The sequence below is a fragment of the Canis lupus genome, chromosome 25, assembly GCF_003254725.2.
Source record: "Canis lupus dingo isolate Sandy chromosome 25, ASM325472v2, whole genome shotgun sequence".
NCBI lineage: Eukaryota > Metazoa > Chordata > Mammalia > Carnivora > Canidae > Canis > Canis lupus.
Window position 1 is genome coordinate 9,300,427 of NC_064267.1, and position 24,099 is coordinate 9,324,525.

At 46.4% G+C, this 24,099-nt stretch overlaps 1 protein-coding gene across 2 annotated transcripts in view; it reads right to left on the reverse strand.

The window, feature by feature from the left end:
* The window catches only part of LOC112669456 (arachidonate 5-lipoxygenase activating protein), a 51,772-nt gene extending 27,893 nt beyond the window's left edge, over nt 1-23,879 (reverse strand). Inside the window, exons 1-4 of one of the 2 annotated variants that reach the window (XM_035719925.2) lie at nt 23,589-23,783; nt 16,206-16,305; nt 9,338-9,408; nt 4,882-4,963 (exon numbers count right to left, since the gene is read on the reverse strand). In XM_035719925.2, coding sequence (XP_035575818.1) covers nt 4,882-4,963; nt 9,338-9,408; nt 16,206-16,305; nt 23,589-23,658 — 323 coding nt within the window. In that variant the 5' untranslated portion in view covers nt 23,659-23,783. Of the gene's footprint in view, nt 1-4,881; nt 4,964-9,337; nt 9,409-16,205; nt 16,306-23,588 lie in introns of both variants that reach the window. The other variant, XM_049101296.1, reaches the window with a different exon arrangement.
* Nucleotides 23,880-24,099: the final 220 nt, after the last annotated feature.

Genomic DNA, 24,099 nt, shown 5'->3' on the forward strand with positions numbered 1-24,099 from the left:
GTGCCTGCTGCTGAAATTGTGGTGTTCTTGACTTTGGGCAGCATTTTTCAAAGGCCTCAAGGCTGATCGCCCCCAAGGAGATGGTGTGGTGCCTTAACTCTTCCCAGACCGAATGAAGGGTGCGGGAGGCAGGAGCTCAGCACGTGCCCATCACCTGCAGGGCTAAGTGTGAATGGAGGTCCCCAGCTCGGCCACCTCATTAGCTCTATCTTTCAGTCTGTCCAGCTCGGAGATGGGCTGGGACCCTGGGAGGTAGGCATGGTGCGCGCAGAGGAAGGGCCTGCCCCAGGCTCCGGCCGAGCCATGGACCATCTACATAACTCACCTTTGAAATTCAAGGTTTCTCTCTTAGTGTTTCTAAAAGTTGATACAAATGGGGTGGGGAAGGTCAGAATTAAACTAAGCATCAGAGAGACCAGGCGTTTTATATCTGCGACTTCACTGAATTCTCAGGGCTACTCTGTGAGGTATTGTTAGCCTATTTTCCAGGTGGGAAAACCAAGAGCAGACAGGTTGAACGATGGGCCTAAGGCCGCACAGCCAAGAAGAGGCAGAGCGGGAATTCAAACCTGTCCGTTTGAGTCCACAGTCCTGTTCCTTCTGCCTTCCTGAGGGCCCCTTCGGGTTTTGGAGATTAGGATTTTGTGGTTAGTTTTGAAACAAATGTATCCCCCTTTTCAACACACACACACACACATACACACACACACACACACACACACACACACACACCATGAAATCTACTTGAAAACATAAAAGAGGCCTGGTGACAAGCAATTCGCATCTCAAATGTGTCTAAAACTTTGAGGAAGAGGAGCTGTGGTAGGAGACAGGTGAGCCCAGGCATCAAGGCACCTGAGCTCCAGTCCCACCCCGCTCACTGCCATGTCACCTTGGGCAAGTCACTGACCTCCCCACCTTACACAAAAACATAGACAAAATGTGGGTAGGAAAAGAAAACTTTATGGTCCCCTCTGGCTTTAAAAGCCTCGTTTTCCATCGAAAGATGACTGGATAAAGAAGATGTGGTCTATGTATACAATGGAATATTCCTCAGCCATTAGAAACGACAGATACCCACCATTTGCTTTGACGTGGATGGAACTGGAGGGTATTATGCTGAGTGAAGTAAGTCAATCGGAGAAGGACAAACATTATATGTTCTCATTCATTTGGGGAATATAAATAATAGTGAAAGGGAATATAAGGGAAGGGAGAAGAAATGTGTGGGAAATATCAGAAAGGGAGACAGAACATAAAGACTCCTAACTCTGGGAAATGAACTAGGGGTGGTGGAAGGGGAGGAGGGCAGGGGGTGGGGGTGAGTGGGTGGTGGGCACTGGGGGGGCGCTTGATGGGATGAGCACTGGGTGTTATTCTGTATGTTGGCAAATTGAACACCAATAAAAAATAAATTTATTATTTAAAAAAATTCTGTTCTTTTCAATAAGGAAATATGACTTTAAACCTGGAATCTTCTAAAGGGAATAAAAACTGTGAGGCCCATGAGAGCAAGATATCGTGCCTCTGTCCACCCGCATACTTCCAATAAATCAGGCCCTCCATACATTTTTGTCAAATGAATTGTTCTTAGAAAAGAGGCATGAACAGCCTTCTGTGAGTCCCAAACTGTGTGTAGAAGTTGTTGAAATACATACACCGGGCTCCCACCCCAGAGATTCGGATTCCATAAGTTCAGGGTGGGGCCCCAGAACCTACATATATATTTCTTAAAGATTTTATTTATTTATTCATAAGAGACACACAGAGAGAGGCAGAGACACAGGCAGAGGGAGAAGCAGGCTCCATGCAGGGAGCCCGATGTGGCACTCGATCCCGGGACTCCAGGATCACGACCTGAGCCGAAGGCAGACATTCAACCTCTGAGCCACCTAGGTGCCCCCAGAATCTATATTTTTAACAAGCACTCCAGGCAATTCCAGTGTCATTGCTTGGTGGGCTTCACGTTAGAAACACCAGCCTTAACACCCATAGACTCACCTCGGGGGTTCCAAGAAAACGAGTTCATCTTCTAACTCTGTGAAGTAACCCCAAGGTCCCCCATATGGCAGGGTGGGTAGAGAGTCTAAAATATTGATACTGAAGGGGAAAATGACTATGAGGGATCAGGACTTTTGATAATTGTGCCCATAATTATTTCTCTAGTATTTTTGGTACTGCCCCTGACTCTAGCAGAGCCCAGGCCTCCTTGAGGCAAGGGCTGTGCCATATTTATTATCATCTCAGCAACTGACTCAGGACCTCAATGCAGGCAGGTGGTCAGTAAGGAGGGATGTGGAGTGAAAGAGGAGTGAGTTAGCAATCAGGGGAAGGTGAAGTTGGCCAACCTCAGTTTATTGGTCTCAAGAGTTGCCAGTCATCGCCTGTCCACCATTGGGTTGAGAACTTCAAACTGTGGAGAGGAATTTAGTAGGAGTTCCAAGGGGAACAGGGTTCTGAGGGACATGAAGATAGGGCAGCGTAGCACCAGGCAGGGAAGATAAATAATAAAAGGCAAGTAGTCTTATAAATGCCAACCCCCACTGAGTTTGGGTCTCATAGAAGTTTAGAATGAAAGGGGAAGAAATTAAAATTCATTCTTAAGTGTGCATAGAAATGCTACAAACTACCTATTCAAGACAGAGAGAAAGGAGTCAGGGAGTAGGATGTAGGACAGAGAATTAGGGCCATATACTTCAAAGGGACCACAAAATCCCAGAAGGAAGAAGCTTTGGTGGGGGAGACACATCAAGGAATGTCGCACCTACCCACTGGACCAAAAGTGACCCTAGAACTTCTGATGTGGATAGGGCAAAGCAACTTCTGCGGAGGAGCAAAAGATGATTGTGAGCCCAAGGGAGAAATTCCTGGAAGGGTCTCACTGAGCTGTATCTTCCTCTGTTGATGAGCCCAAGAAATAAGCAGATCCCAAAGACATGAGGCCAGGAAAGCATCTGCAGAGTGCAAGTGTGACGCAGCCCAGGGACTGAGGTGGGCCTCCACAGTGGAACCTACAGTGGGAATGTATTAGCACATAGTTTCTAGAAGGCAGAATTGAAAATTCTCTTGGACCTAGCCACAGAGGCCCTCAGGCATATATCCATCTTAAGCGATATTTTCATCTAGATTAGGATTAGACATTTCATCTGGTATATATAATTTCTATTGATGACAATAGCTCAGAACTCTGTATTTAAAAGTATTTTGAGATCACGTTTGGTCTCAGCAGGAAAGAGCACCATGATGGACTAGTAAGGAAGGCTGTGGATGCAGGCGAGGTAAGAAGGCTGTAATGCAACAGAGCTGGGGTAAAGGGGCTGGTGGGATCTTCCCGCCCTCTCCCAGGAGATACCAGGCCAGGATTTAAGAGGTTAGGCCAATTACATTTCAATGAGATCCAAGGAAATCTAATAGTTTTAAGATTTTAAGTCTATATCTTATTATTTTTGCCACCTCAGTTCGCTCTGTAACAGTGATTGCCTTGAAAATGAGAAGAGCCTGTGGTAAATGAACACATTTTGTCATGCTCCACAGACTGTCTTAGAATTAAAGCAACTTTAAGATCTCAGGCAAGTGGTGACAGATGAAGAGAACAGTGACTGGGCCAAATCCCTAAGACTTTGGGGAGGAAGACAGGGAGGTAGGCCAAGAGAGCAGAAGCGCCTCATTCTATTGATAGACACCCCGCCTCTTGACAACCGGTGATCTCCCAGGGAAAGGCAGAACAGAGGCTTTCCAGGGTGGAAGAGAATAAAGAACATTCATGACAGGTTGATATGCATAAGAGACATAATGGAATTGTGGTTTTCGAGGATAAATACGAACGCCACCAGAGAGGAATGAAGAGACGAGGGCAGGAAAGAATTGCTGGAAGAAGAGTCCTTCGTCTCTGGGCTGCAGCTCACCATCAACCCCCACACACACCCTGGCCCGCCTGCCTGTCCCCAGCCATTTAGCTTCACAGGATCTCAAAGTCCCCAGATGTAGAGCTTTCACCTGCCAGTGCCATTGTCACGCCGAAGGATGCTATCTGAACGGAGAGCCTGTTAACCACGAGAGAAGCACGCTACTGTGAGAGATCGAGAGGGACGTGAAAAGAGACAGGGAAGAGAAATGGAGGGGAAGGCTGGAGTCCACGTAGGGGGGTGTGGGCAGCCTCTCAGGACGCATGCCTGCCTCTTGGAACCCTCCCAGTGCCTTAGAAATTCTAAGGAACTGATGGCAGACTAGAACTCGAACACTTCTTCTGTAAGTATCCTCATTTATTTTATGAAAATCCTGATTCCCCAATCCGGGCGTAGTCAAAGTATAACTGCTGCTCTGGAGCTTTCCGTCTGGCGGCATCTATAAGCAATGCAATGGGGACTCTATTCAAAGACTCCGTCCTTTGCATGTGAGGGCATCCTATTTTTTGCAACATTCTTCCTGCTGGTTCCTGGAAGATCTGTGACTCAAGAGGACTTATCAAAAGGTGCAAGCTATAGTTCTCATTTCTTTAGGCAAACAATGCAATGTTTCACTCACTGGAGACCTTGAGAAGCTAGACACAGAAAGTCATTCAAGGCCCAGACTCTGAAGGGTGGGAGTAGAGGGTGCGGGGTTGCAAGAATGTGCAGCGCATGGTGTTAAAGCATCCTTTGTGAGCCCGACGCCATGTGAAAGAATTTGTTACGGGACACACGAGTCGAGTCCCCCAGCAGTTTCTGCAGAGCTCGCAAAGTTCAGTTCAGTAAAGGATGAGGGCTACTAGTTAGCCTTCCCCTCCCAACCCTTAAGTGATCACCCAGAGCCTTAAATCTTAGGCAGAACATGGTTGTGAGTAATCAGTCTTGCTCAAAGCATGACTCATATCCCAGTTCTTATACAGTCCCTGTGGCCTACCTCTGAGTTCTCTCTCCCAGGTAGCCGACGAAGTACTTTTGCCTCACAAACAGGTACATCAGTCCAGCAAAGGCGGCAGGAACTGAGTGGAGAAAGGGAAATGACTGTGTGAGTTTCACAGATGCCAGAACAAGCCAAGTTTAACGTAATATTAATACAGTCATTGTGCAACTAGCGTTGGTCACAAAATCTAGCAGAGACCTCAGGTTCTGGCAGTTGGGGCTGATGTGAACTGTAGCAAAGACCTCGGGCTGATAGGAACCTAGAACTTCAATAATAGTAATGTTACTTTCTATCAGCAGCATGGTACAGTTTACAGAGTGTTTTCCTGCCCATCACTTATTTGAATCCCTTCCACATGATCAGTGTCATCTTTTCTATTCCGGATGTGACAACTTGGGCTCCAGTGGTCAAGGAGCTTGTGTAAGATTGTCAGGGTGTGTGTGTGTATGTGTATGCATGTATGTGTGCATGCGCATGCTTGTGCGCATGTGTGTGTGTGTGTGGTCCAAGGTAGGGGTAGGAGGAGTCAGACATGAACCCCAAGCCCAGCTCTAGGCTAGCTCTCTTAAAAGCATGCTCTTCCCCCCTGGGACTCTAGGCAGTGTATTGCTCAACCTTTTTTGAACAGTTACTGCCAGTTCAGAAAAGATCTCTAGGGAGGAGGGCGCCTGGATGGCTGCAGTCGGTTGAGCATCAGATTCTTGGTTTTGGTTCACGTTATGATCTCGGGGTCATGAGATCAAGACCCGCATTGCATTCTGAGTTCAGAGAGGAGTCTGCTTGAGATTCTCTCCCTCTGCCCCTCCCCCTGCTCATGCTCATTCTTGTCACTCTCTCTCTCTCAAATAAATAAATAAATCTTTGGGGGGTGGGGAAAGAGATCTTTGGGAAGAAGATTCCCTTTACCATCTAATCCTATGAGGAACAGCCATGAGCAGCAAGGTCCTGAACCTTGGAGCTGAGAGTTAGAAAACCCAACCCCACCAGGACTGCTATGGTCAGGAGCTAATACTTAACTCATCCTACGTTTGAACGAAGGGCTGATTGTGGCTTTCTTACCTATCAGGAATAGTCATGGGGGTGAAATAGGTGCATGGATATAAAAGCAGTCTGAAGACCTCCCAGCAGTATTCAAATGCCAAATAATTACCTTGACAGAGAACTTTTTAATGTCAGGCACTGCCCCAGGCCCTTTGGGTACTTGGGTCTCTAATCCTCCCAGCCACTTGGTGAAGAGCACATTACAGGAAGTCAGTTCACCCAGAGTCACTTACCAGACCAAAAGACCCATGAGGACAGCCATCTTTTGCTAGCCACCATCTCTGTGCTTGGCATAGTGCCTGGCATATACTGGCTTTCAAAAATTATTTGTTAAATGAATTCATAAAAGTCAAGTGAGCCAAGGAAAAGGTTGTTAAAAAGAAAACCAAAGGCCCAATATGGTGTCACCTAGGCCAAGTCCCTAAACCAGGGCTTAATCCTAATCTAACTGCAGTTTCAACTTCCCCCAGAAATTCGGTCTTAACTTGTAGTCAGGAATGTTCCAACAGGAGTCAATGAAGTAATCAGCCACAAGGCCCTCTCCTTCCTTTGAGGAAAGATGAGGTAATCTGTAGGATAAGACCCCCTACTCTTCTCCCCAAGGGAAAGAAACCTTGCCTGGAACAATCCTTTTCTTTCACTAACAACCTTCTTGCTCTACCCTCCTTCCTCTAAAAACCTTCCATTCTGTACAGCCCCTGGGAGCTCCCCTCTGCTTGCTAGATGGGATGCTGCCGGATTTGTGAATCCCTTGAAAAAGCCAATTAGATCTTGGAACTGATTTGGTTGAATCATATTTTTTAACAAGGTGGAATGTGAAACCAGGTTTGTATGATTTCAAAACTGTATTACCACCAGCAGCACCATTCAGAGTGACGTCTACTGGGCTTCTATTGTTGGGCTGGATTAGATGAAATTACCATTTTTGCGGGTCCGAAACAGTCAGACATTGGCAGTTTTATGTGGTTCAATCTAATCTATGCCAGGGAGTGTGACAGAGGCTTTATGCACATCCTCTCACTTAATCACCCTAGGAACTCGATTATTTCTGCTTTATGGATGGGGAAACTGAGGCTCAGGAAGGCTGAGTAACAGCCCAGGATCACAGCAGCAGAACTATCTGCAGTCTGTCAGTCCCCGGATCCGTGTTCTTTCCACAACTGCACCCTGCCTCCCAAAATACTAGTGTTACCGACTGGTAAGAAAACCAAAGCACGAGAGAAGCTGCTTCTGAGGTCCATCCTAGGGTCTGAAGGTCACAGAACTCTCACAATTCACAGTCTGCTCTGGCGAAGTCTGCCCTGGTTTGTCCCATCTGGACGGCTCTGCTCTAACTCACCAGTCTGTGTCTCCATGGGAGCTAAACAGAACACCAGTGTGCACAGGAGTCATGGGTGGGAATTGGCTGTGCTCGCTGCCCTCCTGCAGAGACTGGTGCCTGCCTCATGGACCCAGGCTGCTTGGAACAGCAGAAAGGGCATCCTGGATTCAAATCTGGACTCAAAAATTCTGAGGGTTTTTTTTTTTTAAGATTTATTTGTTTATTTATTCATGAGAGGCAGAGACACAGGCAGAGGGAGAAGCAGGTTCCCTACAGGGAGCCCGATGTGGGACTCAATCTCAGGACTCTGGGATTACAACCTGAGCCAAAGGCAAAGACGCTCAACCACTGAGCTACCCAGGTGTCCCTGAAAATTCTGAGGTTTGAGCAACCACCTGATCCTCTCGGGCTGGGGCTCTTGCTCCTGTAAAGTGAAGGGTCTGGGCTAGAATGATCTCTGAGGTTCCTTTTGACTAAAATATTTGGTAGTTGACAATAGTCCTAAGAAATGATGATCAAGGTGGTTTAGCACCACCTGCAGCCCAGGGTGTGATCCTGGAGACCCTGGATCGAGTCCCATGTCAGGCTCTCTGCATGGTGCCTGCTTCTCTCTCTGCCTGTGTCTCTGCCTCTCTCTCTGTGTGTGTGTCTCTATGAATAAATAAAGTCTTAAAAAAAAAATAAATGATGATCGAAGAGGGTCTACTGACACGTTTGTCCCCTAGCAATGCTGACATTTATTTGGGCAGAAGTGTGGTTCTAGGACTTCAAAACATCTTCAAACTCCCTTTGTATTTATCCAGCTAGAACAACTCTAGATTCATCTATATCAAGTATCATCTAAGACAGAAAAGGAGTCGTAACTCCTGGTATGAGCCTAGTTTGACTTGATTTTTCAAGTTATCCCCGACATGTTTCTTATTTTACTCAGGATGGATAGTGGTAAAAAAAAAAAATAGTGAGTAATGACAGCCTTATGGAGCACAGAAGGAGGCCACATGGTGTCTCTGAAGGAGTTTCTGCTGCCATCTCTCACCTCTGCTCTCTGCCACTGCACCTGATTCTTTTCCTTCCTGGCATTTCTCACTTTCAGCAGTAACTTACCCATTAGTTTTTTTCCTATGGTTCATCTCACTGAGTGCTATGTGCTCCACCACCATCTCTTTTATCTGTCACTGTGTATCCGAGAGCAGGGCTTGCCACATAGTAGGTGTTCAATGTACAGGCAGTATATACGTGAATAATGCAGAAAGATACTTGTGAAAAATCCAGGATTGAACCCAAAAGACCTGGGCTCTCATCCTGGCTCTTCTTTCACCTGCTGTGTAACCTTGAACAAGTTACCTTGTTCCCCTTGAACCAAAGTGTCCTCAGAGATAATAGAGGGAGATAATATCCACTCTACCTATAAAGTAGGAGTTAATGCTAAGGATTACACAGTCCGTCAGAGGACACCAGTGACCTTTTCTCATGTACACACCCTGCTGGGCCACCGTGTGGAAGCTGGCCAGGTCACGCCAAGCTTCCACAGGCACAGTGCCAAGCTCCAAAGGGAACCAAAACACACTGGCTTCCATTTCATTTTAAATCAACTCTGGGAGTCAACCTGCTAAAGTCAGGACTGTAGGCTGCTGATAACCCGGGAGAAGGCTGCAGACCTGAAGTCCAGACCGTGGCTCTGCAGACACATGCCCAGCAGAGGACCGCCACACTGGAAGCTTATTAGCAGAAGCGCCGAGTGACAGCGGTCCCAGAATAGATCCCTCAGGCGCTCTCATTTATAATGCCCTTGTATCTGAGCTAACACTGCTTAAGGATTCTGAGTCACATTTAGCCTTAAACCACCCTTGTCAGCGCAGCAGCTCTCAACCAGCCACTGGGGAGCAAGCATTAGCAATGCATTATCGCACCCGCTCCGCCTGGGCACAGAGCATGCCTGAAACACGACCTCCCGAGGGTTCTCACCTCTCCAGGGCTTCACAGCTTAGAGCTGGAGGTCAAGCAAAGTCTTTTCAATAAAAAAACCTGCACTTGAACCTCCTCAAGATGCACATTTCAGAAAGAGAACACGCAAAGAGAAGCCCGAGTTACCTTGGCTGCAGAGGAGCCCCGCACTCCAGAGCACAACAAGGAAAGTGGGATACGCATCTACACAGTTTTGGCTGTAGAATAAAAAATATGAGAAGAAATATCAGAAAAACAGGTTACTGCAGCATAGTCTGAAAATTACCTGAAACCCCAAATTGATCATCAGCATCCCACATGAGGCAGCAACTGCATTCATCATTCCACCGACATCTACCAATAAGACACGGCTGCCACCTCAGAAACAGGCAGTGGTACGAGGCAACCACATGTTCAGAATCCATTTACTCCCTTCCTCGGTGAAGCCAATAAGAGACTTGGTTTCTTGATGGATTCATTTTGGCACGGTTCCTGTTCCTGGCTGTGCCAAAGTGCTTCTTGGAATTGAAAAGTGAGCAACACAGACAGCAGGGCTGTGGCAGCTTTCAGGATTTGGGGGGTTGGGTGTAGGGGACAGGAGCCCAACTGAGGAAGACTTTGTCAGACCCACAGGCTGGGCTGGGGAAAGAAAGGTAAGCTTCAACCATTAGAGAAACCAGGGTCGACTCAGAAAAGCTGATGCACAGAAAGGTCTCCTGCTGCGCATGCAATTACAGTGTGTAGGGCTCAATCCTGGTTCCTGTGGCCTTCCCTACAGTGTGTAGGGCTCAATCCTGGTTCCTGTGGCCCTCCACACCAACCCCCGTGCTGGTATCTATACCCTATGTTTCCTGTAAATTCACTGCGGTCCTGTAAGTGTGCAGGAGTAACTGCAAACATTTTCTACAGCTGCTGAACAGGTAGCCACAAACTCAGTGGCTTCAAACAAGACACACTGTCCGGAGGTCAGAAGTCCAAAAAGGGTCTCACTGGACTACCATCTAGGTGTGTCAGCATGGCTGCAAACCTGCTGGAGACTCTAGCAAAGATCTGTTTTCTTGCCTTTCTCAGCTTCTAGAGATCACCTGCATTCCTTGGCTTGTAAACCCTGCTAAACACACCAATTTTTCTCCCTCCTTTTTCCACATCTTTTTTTTTTTTTTTAGATTTTATTTATTTATTCATGAGAGACACAGAGAGAGAGAGAGAGAAAGGCAGAGACACAGGCAGAGAGAGAAGCAGGCTCCAAGCACCGGGAGCCCGACGTGGGACTCGATCCCGGGACTCCAGGATCATGCCCTGGGCCAAAGGCAGGCGCCAAACCGCTGAGCGACCCAGGGATCTCCTTTTTCCACATCTAAAGAACCCTGTGATTACATTGGGTTCCTTCCAGATAATCCAGAATACGCTCTTGATTTCAAGGTCAGCTGGTCAGCAACCTTAATTCCTTCTTGCGGTGTAACAGAGCATCTTCACGGGCTCCCAGGGTCAGAATATGAATATGTTTGGGGACCTTTCATTCAGCCTACTGCAACTACTTTCATTTTCACATGAGAAGCCGGGGTTTGGAGAAGCTGAGTAACCTCCTCACCATCACGGAGAGACAGAATGGCAAAGCCAGGATTTGCATCCTGGTCAGTCCAACTCTAGAACCAGATCTATTACCTCTTCAACTACACTAAATAAATAGCGAGTGTCCTCTTGAGAATTTTACAGTCTAGATCAGGACGATCAATACGTGCGTCCATGGAAAAACAACCTCACAACAGGTGGAGGCATGAAGGGGAATAGAGTGGAAAGGGCAGGTGACTAGGATGTGGTCACTGACCTGACACTGACCAGTTGTCTGTCAATGGTAAAGCAATCATTTTGGACTTAGTTTCCTTCCCTGAAAAACTAAGACTGATAGTAACTCTAAGACCCACGTAAACTCTAAGAATTGATGCTTTAATGAGGAGCTGCTCAAGATATGGCCCCTGGATCAGCAGCATCAGAATCACCTGGGAACTTGTTAGAACTGCAAATGTTAATGCCCATCTCAGACCTAGAGAATTAAAAGCCTCCGGGGGAGAGGGGAGCCCCTCCAGGTGACTCAGAAGCATGCTCAAGTTTGAAAACCACTGGTTTAATGTAATGTGATGTTCAAACTGTACCGGTGAAAGCAAAGATGCAATTTGCAAAATGTATTCAGCCTTTTATCCAAATTCCTTCCTTGGATTCCGCCATCTGGATCATTCCTGATCTGGTTCTCATGATTTTCCTCCTAAATGAGCTATGAACTCTTGTTCAGGCCGATCACATCTCAGGCCTCACTGGTAGCACTGGGATGACCAGCCCTCGGTCCATCCCTGCGGAGAACCCAGAGAGGAAACTTTATGTCCCTCCGATGATCAAAGGATCCTCTACTGGAGAAGTCAATGAAATTAAAGGTAAGAAAGCAGTGTATCCCATCCTGGGCTAGAGGTGCAGGGGAGAGAACACAGCCCCGCTGACCTCGCCCTGTGCCCAGAGGGTGCGTGCCCTGGTCTAGCGGACACAGTAGAAACTCTGAAGGGCAGGATCCCTGAACAAATTTATCATTTGGGGAGGAGCACTTAGTGAATAAACAGGTCCTGTATGTAGCTATGGAGCATGAGCATCACATCTATTCTTCTATACTAGAGGCACAAAACCATAGCCTTGGGTTTCCGGACGTCATCCACCTCCCAGTTCAAGAAAACAAGGGAGAACATTCTTTTTTATTTACTTGAATAATGTTCTATGCCTGATGGGATCTAATACCTGATGTTCCAACAGTTTGAAAATCTGTTAATACCAAGATCATCCCGGCCTCCTCCTCATTCTCATGCTTCTGTTTTTGTTTGTTCTTGAGTACTGGTTTCATCTAGATGATGCAAAATTTTTAAAAATTCTTAATTATTTAAGGAATTTGCTCATTAGAGAGGATGGTATAGTAAGGTGACATTGAATCAGTCATTCAATCACTCCTCCTATTGTCTCAAGGCAACTTGGTCCCCAATAAAACATGGTCTGTCTGGAGTTGAATGAAACTCTCCCAACTTTAAGAGAATGGGCTCCTCCTCTGGATTTTCAGAATATACCCAGAATCCTGTCCCTTGCTCTGGCTCAAGCCAGTCCTGTGATCCAGGATCTGCGATATGTCTTCTACCCACAGCTCCAGGCAATATGTCCCTCCTTGACAAAGGGCCACCACTGGGTTGAATTCAAGTATCTTTGGCCAGTGAAGCAGCTGTCTCTTGAGGTGGAGCCTAGCAAATGCTCACACGGTCTTTAAGGTCACACAGCCTGGGTCTGATGCCTAGTCGACCATGGTGCAAATGTCAGTGCATTCCCTAGCCTCACTGAACCTCAGTTCTCCTCATCTATAAGAGGTGAATGGAGACATTAGTAATTACTGCCTGGCTTGTGAAAATAAAACGAGATAAAGCAGTGTCTGGCTCATAAAAAGCTTTCAATAAATGGTGGCTATTACTGCTCCAATAGCTTCCTTCTTACAATCCCCAGTGGAAATGTCTTTCCTGCTGACAAATTATCATTATTCCAAATTTTCTTTTGTGGAGAGTTTTGTGCCATTTTTTTCTGCAAGACAAAATTGACAAACCCATCTTGGTTCTCATTACTTGAGGTCTAACTCAGAGGTGCTTGCCAGATTTGTCGACAATTCACTGTGTGGCATTCAATTTGATACACTACACTATCAATGTTTTTATGGAGAAAAGGACTCATTTTTTTCCCTTTTGTCTTTCTCCACCTTTGGAAATCAGATACAGAAGTACTTACATAGTGTTTTGTTAGTTTGGATTAACTTAAAATAAGTAAATATCACTAATAATAGCAATAGTACCACTGCAAGTCGATAGAATCAATGTAGATCTAGTGCCTTCAAATTATTTGCCCACTTAGAAGTGAGTCTGAAGTGGATTTTGAGAGGGGCAGGGGAGAAAGGATGTTAAGGTGGCATTTCCCAAAATGCATTTTGGGAAACACTAACCCTGTGATACACTCTGAAAAAAAAAAAAAAAAAAAAAAAGGCAGGGGAAGTATATCTGTAGTTTTTTTAACTTTCCTTTCTTGGAGAACCAAGAATCACAATGTTCCTCAGTACATTAAAAATTCTCCACATTCTTGCTGTCCAGAACTTTTTCTTCTCCGTAACATGTGTTACCAGCCCACTAACTTATAATGTGTGGAACACGTGTCCAAAAATTACACTTCTCCGGAGGCCTTCCTCCTCTCTGCAACCTGTGCTCACCTGCACTCATGAGGAAGAATCTTAGACCAGTTAACTGAGCTTCTCCTCCAGAAATCAAACTGTTCTAGCTGTGCTCATCATCTGAGGACAGGGCTTTAAATTATGTTTTATACCCAAGAACAGAGAGTCAAGGTCGAGATTCTTTTTCTCTCTCAAACTCTGACTCAGCTCTGCCCTGATGGGTGATGGGTGATGAGACAGACCACTAACCGAGGCCAGGTTGGAGCCAATGGGCCACACCTAGCTGCAACGTCTGTTTATCGACTGCCCCAAAATCTGGAACCATCTGAATCAGTCAACCGTCATATTTTATGCTGAAAAATATGCATCTGGTTTTTCAATCCATCAGCATCATTTATCCTTTATGCTAGTTTTTCTTTATAGCCATGGTCTGGAAACATTTATGACCTCACACCCCATCAACCAGAAGATGTGATCATGCAAACCTGTGACAGGTATAACACACACGCCGCTCTCAACCTGTATATTAAAAATGAGTAAAGCTTAATTTCTTATTTTTTAGATAGCGGGATTAGATAGATGTTCTCTTCTTTTGGCAGATCCATGGCTCAACCCGCACCCGCTTTGGTGCTTTTGGAGGCCTCTAGACAAGCTACTTCCGGACAATTTCTGCTAGATGAACACATAACCCCTCCTGTGGCTTCCAGGCAGAGGCCAGCAGACTGGGTGCCTCTGGCTCTGCCAGCACACAGTAGCCCGCAGCCCTGATCTTTCAGCCCGTCTATAAACTACCACCGGCACACGCAGTGCTGTCTGCTGGGTCGGGGAGGAAGTGGTCTTTGTAACAGAACCACAGCAGTGTCTGGGCAGCCTTCATCTTAAGGAAATTCTCCTTTTCGCCTCCTGAGTTCCAAACTCTCCACATCTATCCCTCCCCCTCATTCTCCTCGCCCTGTTTTCTGGGCCTGGGGAGCTGGGCTGCAGCGTCCGCGCCATGGGGACCCCAGGCAGCAAGAACATCCCACCACCCTCCTCTGGCTCCTCCTTAGGTCAGGAACCCACACCATTGCAGAACTTCCAAACCGCCCTTCCAAATGACGCAGCACAGCTGCCACCAAAGAGCACTTCTGCAATCTGGGGACTGGCCCCAGCGAGGAGGGGGCAGGTGTGGGCACGGTCCCTTCTTAGGCGCGGAGTTAGCTCACTCCTAGGGCAAACGGCAGGAACCCAACCACCCAGCCTGTCCCATTTCGTCTTCATTGCTGGCAAACTTGAAACTGAACTTCTCTCGAGGTGCAGTAAAATTACACTGCGTGCCAGCTGCCTTGTCTAACTTCTCCAGAATGGACCAGTTGAGTTTGTAGGAACACAGTGTGACTGATAATAATGCAGAGATCTGGGAGAAAGAAGCTTCTCTTTCCAAACTAGAATAGTATGAATATCTCCCTTGGGTTGTTTTCAGAGACGTTTCGGCATGGCCCCTCTGGGAGTATCTTTTGCCCCCAGATGTGTCTGAGAGATGCTCCCACATCTGCCCCTGCAAGTGACACAAAGCCACCGACGCACCCTACCTACATCCCCTACCCTCCTTTCAATGCAAATGTCTAAAATAGCTGAAGCCATATCTTCAAACTTCTTCCATAGATTCTGAGAATGAATATATTGAAGGTCTAAATGTTAAAATAGAAATGTCCCTGTAGGTAGGTCAGCAAAAGTTTTCCTTGAAATCAGCCTGCCAGAATGACCATGCCTGGGACCACTTAATACGAGGCAGGGGGAGCAAAGCAGGTAGCCAGGGCCCAGGAGAAGGGGAGGTCTTGTAGGTACTGTGGACACCCAGAAGCAGCCTGAAGCCCCAAACCCAAAAGGCAAAAGGCCCAGACAGGGTGAAGGGACGAGGATGTCCACCTGCAATGATTTCCTTGGGTGTCCATGACTGTCCCTTTGGAAAGATCTCAGTGGCCCATCAGAGTCACCTTTGAGTTGAGAGTGAAGGCCGGCTCCTTAGCCAGCTCATATCTGGAACCTTTCCTTCTGACAGGTCCCTAGTGACAAGCACAGAGAAACAGGCCATAGCCTGAAACTTCTGTTCAAGTACATTCTGCAGAAGGAAAAAATGAGTGTTTGAATAACATCCATTGAGATTTGCATCCCAAATAGCTCCCATCTCCTTGACTGAGCTGTTCAGGTGTTTCCAAGCAGCTTTTTTATTCAAAAGTAAAAAATGAGAGGGGGGTGGAAGCAATGGCACAGTTCCCTCATTCTTATGGTTCTTGTAGCCTCTCGAAGAAACTGGGCATTACGAAAGGTCCTGCCATGTCTCCAGATGTCCACCAAGGAGGCCGCAAGGGGCAGTGAGCAGAAGGCTGCCACCATTGTGTCTCGCCTGTTCTTCCAAAGCCAGCCCACAAGTAATGGCTGGTTTTCCTGGTAGTACCTCTGAACTAATTGCCCAGGAAATTGGTTAACACTGTGACCACACAAACTGGCTCAGAGGTTTCTGGAGCAAGGGGGATCTGTGGTGATCACATATCCCCACCTCCAATATCTCCAATTCCTTTCTTTAAACAATAGCACTCATTTAGATGAGTCCACAAGAATGTCCACAAACCCACCCCCAGCCCACCCCAGTGAGGTTCAACCTTCCCTCAGAGCTCTGCCTCCCTGGCACTCTGAAGGTTGGCTCAGACAGACATGTAGCCTTGAGAGTGGTTGTCTTCACTCCTGTAGGGAGGCCCCCATGCCCAGGGCCCCACTCTGTTAGTTTGCAGTATCACTCACTTGGCAGTGTAGACCCGCTCAAAGGCAAGTGTTCCCGTCCTCTGGAAGCTCCGCCCATTCTGTGTCTTGCTTTCATGCTCCACCTTGTGGGCAAAGAACCCTGGCAGAGGGAAAGGTTTGGATCTGGTTTATAACGGACATGTTCATGAGCCTGATATCCCATTATTTTACTAGAATATTAAATGTTCCCTCTGTGTGCCCTCCAAACAACCTTAAATGTCTTCCATCCAATGTCATTTACCAAAAATTCATTCAGCAGCTATCTCTACTAATCACTGCATTTGGTGATGGCAGGTGATGGTGAACAAGATGCAGCCCCATTTTCAAAGATCTTACAGTCGAAGGAAATAGACAATCAGAGCAGAAATTACACTCTAGTGATTCATGCTAAGATGAAACTGACTGAGAACAGGAAGCCATCGAGGATCCAAGAGGCAACTTAATTCAGTGTTGGAGTCACAGGGATCTAGAGGAAGCGACATCTAGGATAAGATTTTCTGAACAGGTAGAAATCAGCCAAAGAGAAGGAGAGGGCAGGGGGCAACAGAGGAGATCACCCCACTGGAGTGGAATAGAATATGGAAAGGTGCAGAGGCAAGAACTGTCTTTGGTTTGGTAGATCCAGCTTATGATGAGGGAAATTGGGAGCAGGGAGTGGAAACAGATAGAATTATATATGAGGTAGATGGTGAATTGTTCTTTCAAAGACATTTTTCTTTGTGACTTGCCATATGCCAGACACTTAGCTTGCATCCGAGAACAAAACACACAAAGAACCTTGGCCTGAGGAGCTTATGTTTTGGTGAGGGTGGAAGAGGAGGAGATAGAGTGTACAGAATGAACAAAACGCTTAAATTAAATTATACAGCGTGCCGAATCATGGACAGAAGAGAACGCAGAGCAGGGTGAGGGGCAATGTGAAGTGCTCATAGGGCAGCCAGAGTGAGAAAGCAGTAAGTGAGCCCAGGCCTGAAGAAGAGGAGAGTTGAGAAGTGTGACAGTGACCTTGATGAGAGCCATGTTAAGAAAATCAGAATTTATTCCCATCTCACAAGCAATAAGGAGTTACTGACAGGTGTAAGCTGAGGGATGGTGTAAGCAGAAAGCCATTCTGTCTTCTGCATGGTGAGTGTCTAGAGGGGTCAGGCCCACAATAGGGGGTAGATAGAAGGGCGCCGGCTAGGATGATGGCCATGGGGTGTAGCCAAAATCCTGAGGGCATGTCTATAGATTGGATAGGAGAGCTTCCTGCTCTCTCTCCCCTCCCCTCCTGTTACAACGTGCCTGTTTGGAGCACAGCTACACAGCCACTCGTAGAAAAAGAGCATCGGCCCTGCTCCAGGAACCCCAGCAGACACCTGACATCTAGTCCCTTACCGGGCCTAATGCCAACTCTGCCAAGTGGACAGTGCTGTCCCCACTTCGTAGACAAGGATATAGTGACTTGGGGAGGTCAGAGAGCTCTCTCAGAGTCACCCCACTGAGAAGTGCAACTGGAGATTCAAATCCAGGGGGGCAAATAAGGATCCTTCTTTCCTGTTACTGTCACATTGAAGCTCACCGCAGGGATTCCATCAACTACACTGGATTTAAGTATACTTCTGTCTGTTCTGGATGTCTCTTCTTGCCACAAAAATACAGCAGAAAATTTTGCTGGAAGACCAGTGTCTTTCCAGACTTTCCAGAACCCAATGGGATGGCCCTTGCCTCTGAATGTGTAACACAGATGGTATTAAGAAAGCCAGAGGTTTTGGACACCTGCACCCCGATGTTTCTAGCAGCAATGTCCACAATAGCCAAACTGTGAAAGAAGCCTCGGTGTCCATCAAAAGATGAATGGATAAAGAAGATGTGGTTTATGTATACAATGGAATATTACTCAGCCATTAGAAACGACAAATACCCACCATTTGCTTCAACATGGATGGAACTGGAGGGTATTATGCTGAGTGAAGTAAGTCAGTCGGAGAAGGACAAACAGTGTATGTTCTCATTCATTTGGGGAATATAAATAATAGTGAAAGGGAATATAAGGGAAGGGAGAAGAAATGTGTGGGAAATATCAGAAAGGGAGACAGAACATAAAGACCCCTAACTCTGGGAAACGAACTAGGGGTAGTGGAAGGGGAGGAGGGCAGGGGGTGGGGGTGAGTGGGTGACGGGCACTGGGGGGACGCTTGACGGGATGAGCACTGGGTGTTATTCTGTATGTTGGTAAATTGAACACCAATAAAAAATTAATTTATTAAAAAAATAAAAATTAAAAATAAATTTAGACACACACACACACACACAAAAGAAAGAAAGCCAGAGGTTATTTCCGCCAAGCACCGCTTGGGCTACGCTTCTCTGCATCTGTTTTTCTTCCACTCCTGGCTCAGAGAAACCAACCCCTTCCCCTTTTCCAAGGCTTGCCTTCTACCTGTGACCTTGCGCCCATTCCTGCCACCTTTTTGACCCTTTTGCTTCATCGGTGTTCTCCTTATTTCCTGGACCATCTCTCTCTTTCTTTTTCCTTCTCTTGACCCTAGAAACATACTCAGATCTTTCCTACCCATCAAACAAAACAAAATCAAGACTGCCTCAGTCCACTAGGCTCTCCTCCTGTTTAGCTAAACTTGAAAGAATCTGCCTTCCTTTGCCCACACCTCACCGCCCACTCCCACCCCAACCCTGTGTTATCCTCCACTATGTTACAGAAACTTCACGAGCAGAGACCATTAAACACTTATCTTGGCTAGCTGCTGACAGTAGGCCAAACCAGAGAGAGAGAGCCAGAGCCAGAGATCCAGAGAGAAAAGGCTACAGGCCATTCCTGAGCACCTACCATATGCCAGGCCCTCCTGGCTACTTTCCCTCGGTTATTCTACACAGTACCTCCAACAAGCAGGCATAGAAGTTATGATAGCTCCACTTCTTGGTTAAGGAAATTGAGAGAGGACCCAATAACTTTCTCATCACATAAAAAGATCTTGAGATTTTAGTTAAGCACAAAGTTACTATGAGCCAACAGTGTGATACAAGTGTTCAAAGAATGACACACCCCTGATTATTTGAATAGAATTGATGTTTGGATCTCGGGAACAGTTTCCCTGTGCAGAAAACATCTATCACCTGCAGCTTAGAGAGCCCAGGGCAAGATGGGTGGGAGGCAGAAACCCAGTGACAAGGGACTCTGGAAACCAAGTCACATGAGGAATGACATGGAAGACAAGATGGTACAGCTGACTCTGTAAACCCAGAAGCAGCAAGCATAGTCCAAGCTTTTCCAGAGAATAGAAATAGGACCAGTGAGTAGAAGTCATAGGGCAGCAGAACTTCTTCAGGAGTGGGTGTTTGGATAAATGTATTTGAGACAATATATATAACATAAGTGTCTACTTTTTGGAATGGATTTGAATCCCAGTTTCACCACTACTGGCTCTAGGACTTTTAACCAATGGTCTAGCCTTTCCAAGCCCCACATTGCCTCTCTGTAAAATAGGAATAACAACATTATATATTTCACAAGCCACAAGGATTCAGTGAGATACTATTCCCAACACAAAGAGCTATGCTTGACAAAACAAACTCAATACACCTAACAATGGGAAGGGCAAGCTCAGTATGTCATGAGCTCTCTATCATGGGAGGGATCAGGTAGGAACTGTTGAGAATGGTGTAAATAAAATTTCTGATTTGGGGCACTTCATGAGTCCTGTATCTAAAGCCCATCCAACTCCAGGTTGGGCTGGTAGGTGTTCCAATATGGTACCCATGAGATTCATTATGAGTGTGTGTGTGTGTTGCGGTGGGAGTACCAGGGATGGCATGGGAAGGTAGGTGCTCACTACCAGCTCTGTATCTCTCCTTATCACTATTCTCACAGACCCTTGTGTCTGCAGGGCCATCATGTCTCCCCCTTTTTGGCTTCATGATAAGAAGAGAGCTGAGGAGAGACGATGATGCCAATTCCCACCACTTTTCCCTACAACCAGAAGGGCTGCAAAAACAGCTCTCCTGCTGGAGGACCTCTTTTCTCTGCTGTTACCATTCAGGCTTCCATGCCCAAGGCTCAATGCCCTTCCCCTCAGCTCACCCTCCCCTGTCACTCTAATTAGTTTGGCTTCCTATGGAAATCATTTTCTCCAAATCTGTGTTTTTCAGGTTTGCTGCTTATCAATGCTGTTGGCATGTTGGCAGGAGAAGTTGGAGGATCTCTGGATGCTATTCATATCTATACTCCCTGGGAAACCAGGATTTGGTGGTTCTGGCCCAGCTTTCTTGGAATGATGTATTTTAAACTAGTTCTGTGCTTCCAAATCCATGTTTTGCTGGATCAAGCTGGAAGAGGGCCACAGGTTCAAAGATCTTGATGACTAAAGAATGTTTAAGAATCAGAGGAGGAAGTTCCTCCAGGCAGGCAAGGCTCTGACCTCTTCCCAAGAAATAAGCTTCACGCAGTGTACAGAGAGCACAGGCCCCGGATACCATTGTGGACACCTGTAGACTGGACCTCTTTGTCTTAGGACAAAGCGTGCAGTGTCTGGCAACAACATGTAAATACTTCTTAAAACTAACAGGATGGGCTTGAAATGGCATTTTACGGGGCAGGAAGGGAAAGGTATGGTTTTTGCATATTTTCTGAACTCTATATGGAAGATCTATGGTTGCAGTGTTGAGGTTCATTAGAATTGCAAAGAGAAGCTCGGGACATGCACTTGAACCTCAGTGTTTACCTAAAAACTCATGGTGCAAGCAAGTACAGATGTTCTCTTCCAAGCCATTTGGCTCTCTCTTGTTCTCTGACAAGAGCACATTTAACAGTTACAAATAAAAGGTTTCACATGGCGGTCTCAGCATCCCATGGCAGTCTGGGCCTCTGCCTCAGAGAGGAGCATGGCTGGGCTGCTTCTGTGGCTTCAAACGAACAGCAGGCTGTCGCTTCCCCAGCAAGGGTGCGATAGTGCTATACAAAATCACTCTGCCCCCGAGTTGCCCTGGCTGCTCACAGTGGGCTGGGGAGGATGGATCACATGATGTGGCGGCCACATAGGGTCTGCCCAGGCTGAAAAAGTCTCCAGCCCGAAACAGTAGCTCCATTCCGGTCCATACATGTATCTTCTCACCAGGAAGCCTCCATTTCACTCATCAGTTGCTGGAACTCTATCAGTGAAGCCACTGTGTTCTGTCGCTACCTACCTGAAATGGCCTGTCCAAAGTCAAGACCCTTGAATAGAGGTTAAGACTCAGGCATTGCGCCAGCTATAATCTCTCCTCCCATACTGTACCAAAGAAAAAGACTTGGGATCCCTGGGTGGCGCAGCGGTTTGGCGCCTGCCTTTGGCCCAGGGTGCGATCCGGGAGACCCGGGATCGAATCCCACGTCGGGCTCCCGGTGCATGGAGCCTGCTTCTCCCTCTGCCTGTGTCTCTGCCTCTCTCTCTCTCTCTCTCTGAGTGACTATCATAAATAAAAAATAAAAAAAAAGACTTAATCTCACTGCCAAAGTAATTAGGAACCTCACTGTCCCCCTCAAGTCTGATTAGGGTTTATTTTGCCAAAAGTAATTAGGAACCTCACTGTCCCCCTCAAGTCTGATTAGGGTTTATTTTGCCACCAAGGGAAGAAGCCCAGGACCCACTTGACAGACCAAGGCCAGGTTCTGCCTCTTTGGAGAGATGAAGAGACTCTGTTCTCACAACAGGAGACCATGTAGCCTCCCCCAAGTCAGCTCTGAACTGAGAGGAAGCAGCTCAGGGTGAGTGCCAGCCTTCTAGCTAGCTTAGCCCCATCCACACAGGCAAGTGACAGGGCACTGGTTTCCCAGTTCAACGATATTTGTCAGCTACGTTGATGCTTATAAGGGGAAGGACCAGAGGGGAGACCCCATATGGAGCTGAAAAAGCAATGCCCGTCCCATCCACCCATGCAAAACTGCCTCCACAGACATGAGAAGGGCCTTTGAAGGCTTCCCTCTGACCATGGCTGGCCATCTTTTCTCACTATCTTTTCCTTTCACCAGGGGGCCCCGACACCATAGCCACTATATCCCCATAAAGCCAGGACACTGCCTGTCACAGCAGGTCCCAGTAGGTGTATGCAGGGTGAATAAATGAATCCATCACTGATGTGTAAGACCACGGGAATTCATGGTACCTGCATGAAATAGCAATGGCTTGAGGAATGGCAGCCTAAACAATCCATTTGTTCCCTCCCTGTGCTGCAACTTGATCGTGTGGACTTAGTATGAAAGTATGAAATGTTTTGGGTCAAAACATGGCCAACTGCTGTTCCATATAGGGAACATACTTGGAGGATGCAAAGTTGGGCCTCTCTGGTATGGGGAGGTCTCTGGGAAGCCCTACTCTGGGCTCAGAAGGCAAATCCTCAGCCTCTGTCCACCTTCAAGCTGGGGGGAAATGACAAGGTCTCCCAAACTGGTTAAATACTCAAACTTCCCAAGTATGACAGTGTGTGGGCACACAGTTAATACCCATTCGGTTATAGCAGCTGCCCTTAGCAATTACCATCCTTTTTCCTCTATCTTAATAAACTACAAAACACAAAGCCCCTGGAAATACTCATAAAAAAAGTCTGTAGCAGACCTAACTCAGAACTCTAAAGGGAAAATTCAACACAGTCTTGTCTTTTTCAGGTCTGCGTACCTCATATGGTTTTTTAGGCGCTGGCAAGGTTAATGGAAATGCAAACCCCACACAAGAAAAATGCTTCCTCTCTCTCTTTATGTAAATATGTAATGCATTTTTTAAAACACTTCAAATTTATTCATTACTAGAAAAAAAAGAGAAAGTATTATAAAGCATCTATTTTTCTCCAAAAGGAAAAAAAAAGAGCAATACAGAGATAAAAAAAGATAAGATGATTTCTCCATCCCACCTCCCAAATTCTTTCTTTCTTTCTTTCTTTCTTTCTTTCTTTCTTTCTTTCTTTCTTTCTTTCTTTCTTTCTTTCTTTCTTTCTTTCTTTCTTTCTTTCTTTCTTTCCCTACAGGTGACAGAAAATCTCAGTTACATTGAAATCAGCCCATCTGCACTACTGCAGCCCAGTGTCTGAGTAAACACATATTTTACTTTCCCTTTCTAGGTCTCCGGCCACAGTAATTAATAGTTAAAAAGCTGATTGTGACACTTCAGTAAAGGTTTTGATAAAGCTTCTAGGTTGCTGCCCTGGCTCTGCAAACATGGTTAGTCACCACCATTTAAGTGAAAGAAATACCAGGAGAAAGAAAACCCCAAGTTCAAGCATGAATACACACACCCTATACATTCAAAGAAAAGGAAAAAGCGCGCAGGGACAAAGAACCGTGTGAGCCTGACTTTCTAACAACTGGCAAACAAAATCTACCCTTGTCTCCCTCTGTGAGTGAGGACCTTCCCTTACCGTTCTGGACCACGCTGATGAGGGTGATGATGGCCAACAGGACAATATTCCCCACGGCTTCTTGATCCATGTTTGCTTCGAGCTCCCCAGTAAGGACTGCTCCAGTTTGGTGGCACCCAGGCCTGCACTGAGCAGAAAGGGGAAGTGAGGGCCCACACTCTGTCTTTCATCATTAGAATTTCCAAAGGTCCCAACACAGTTACACGGTGACTTCTTCTTTCTTTCTCTCTCTCTCTCTCTCTTTTTAACTAGCCACCAAAGTGCCCTAGCTCAGTGTGACCTGCCAGGAGAAGCAGAGCTTGGAAGAGGAGCAGGAAAGGAAGAAAAAAATGAAACTTGTGTTTTATTTATAGAGCACCAAAAAGATCTGTGTTTTGAGTGCTTTCTTTTCTTGAATTCCCAGGGGGAAAAAAAATACTTAACACATGGCAGGTTCCAGAGTGGCAGCCATATAAAAAGGCCTGGATGAGTGAATAGATGGATGAATGAATGAATGAATGAATGAGGAAGT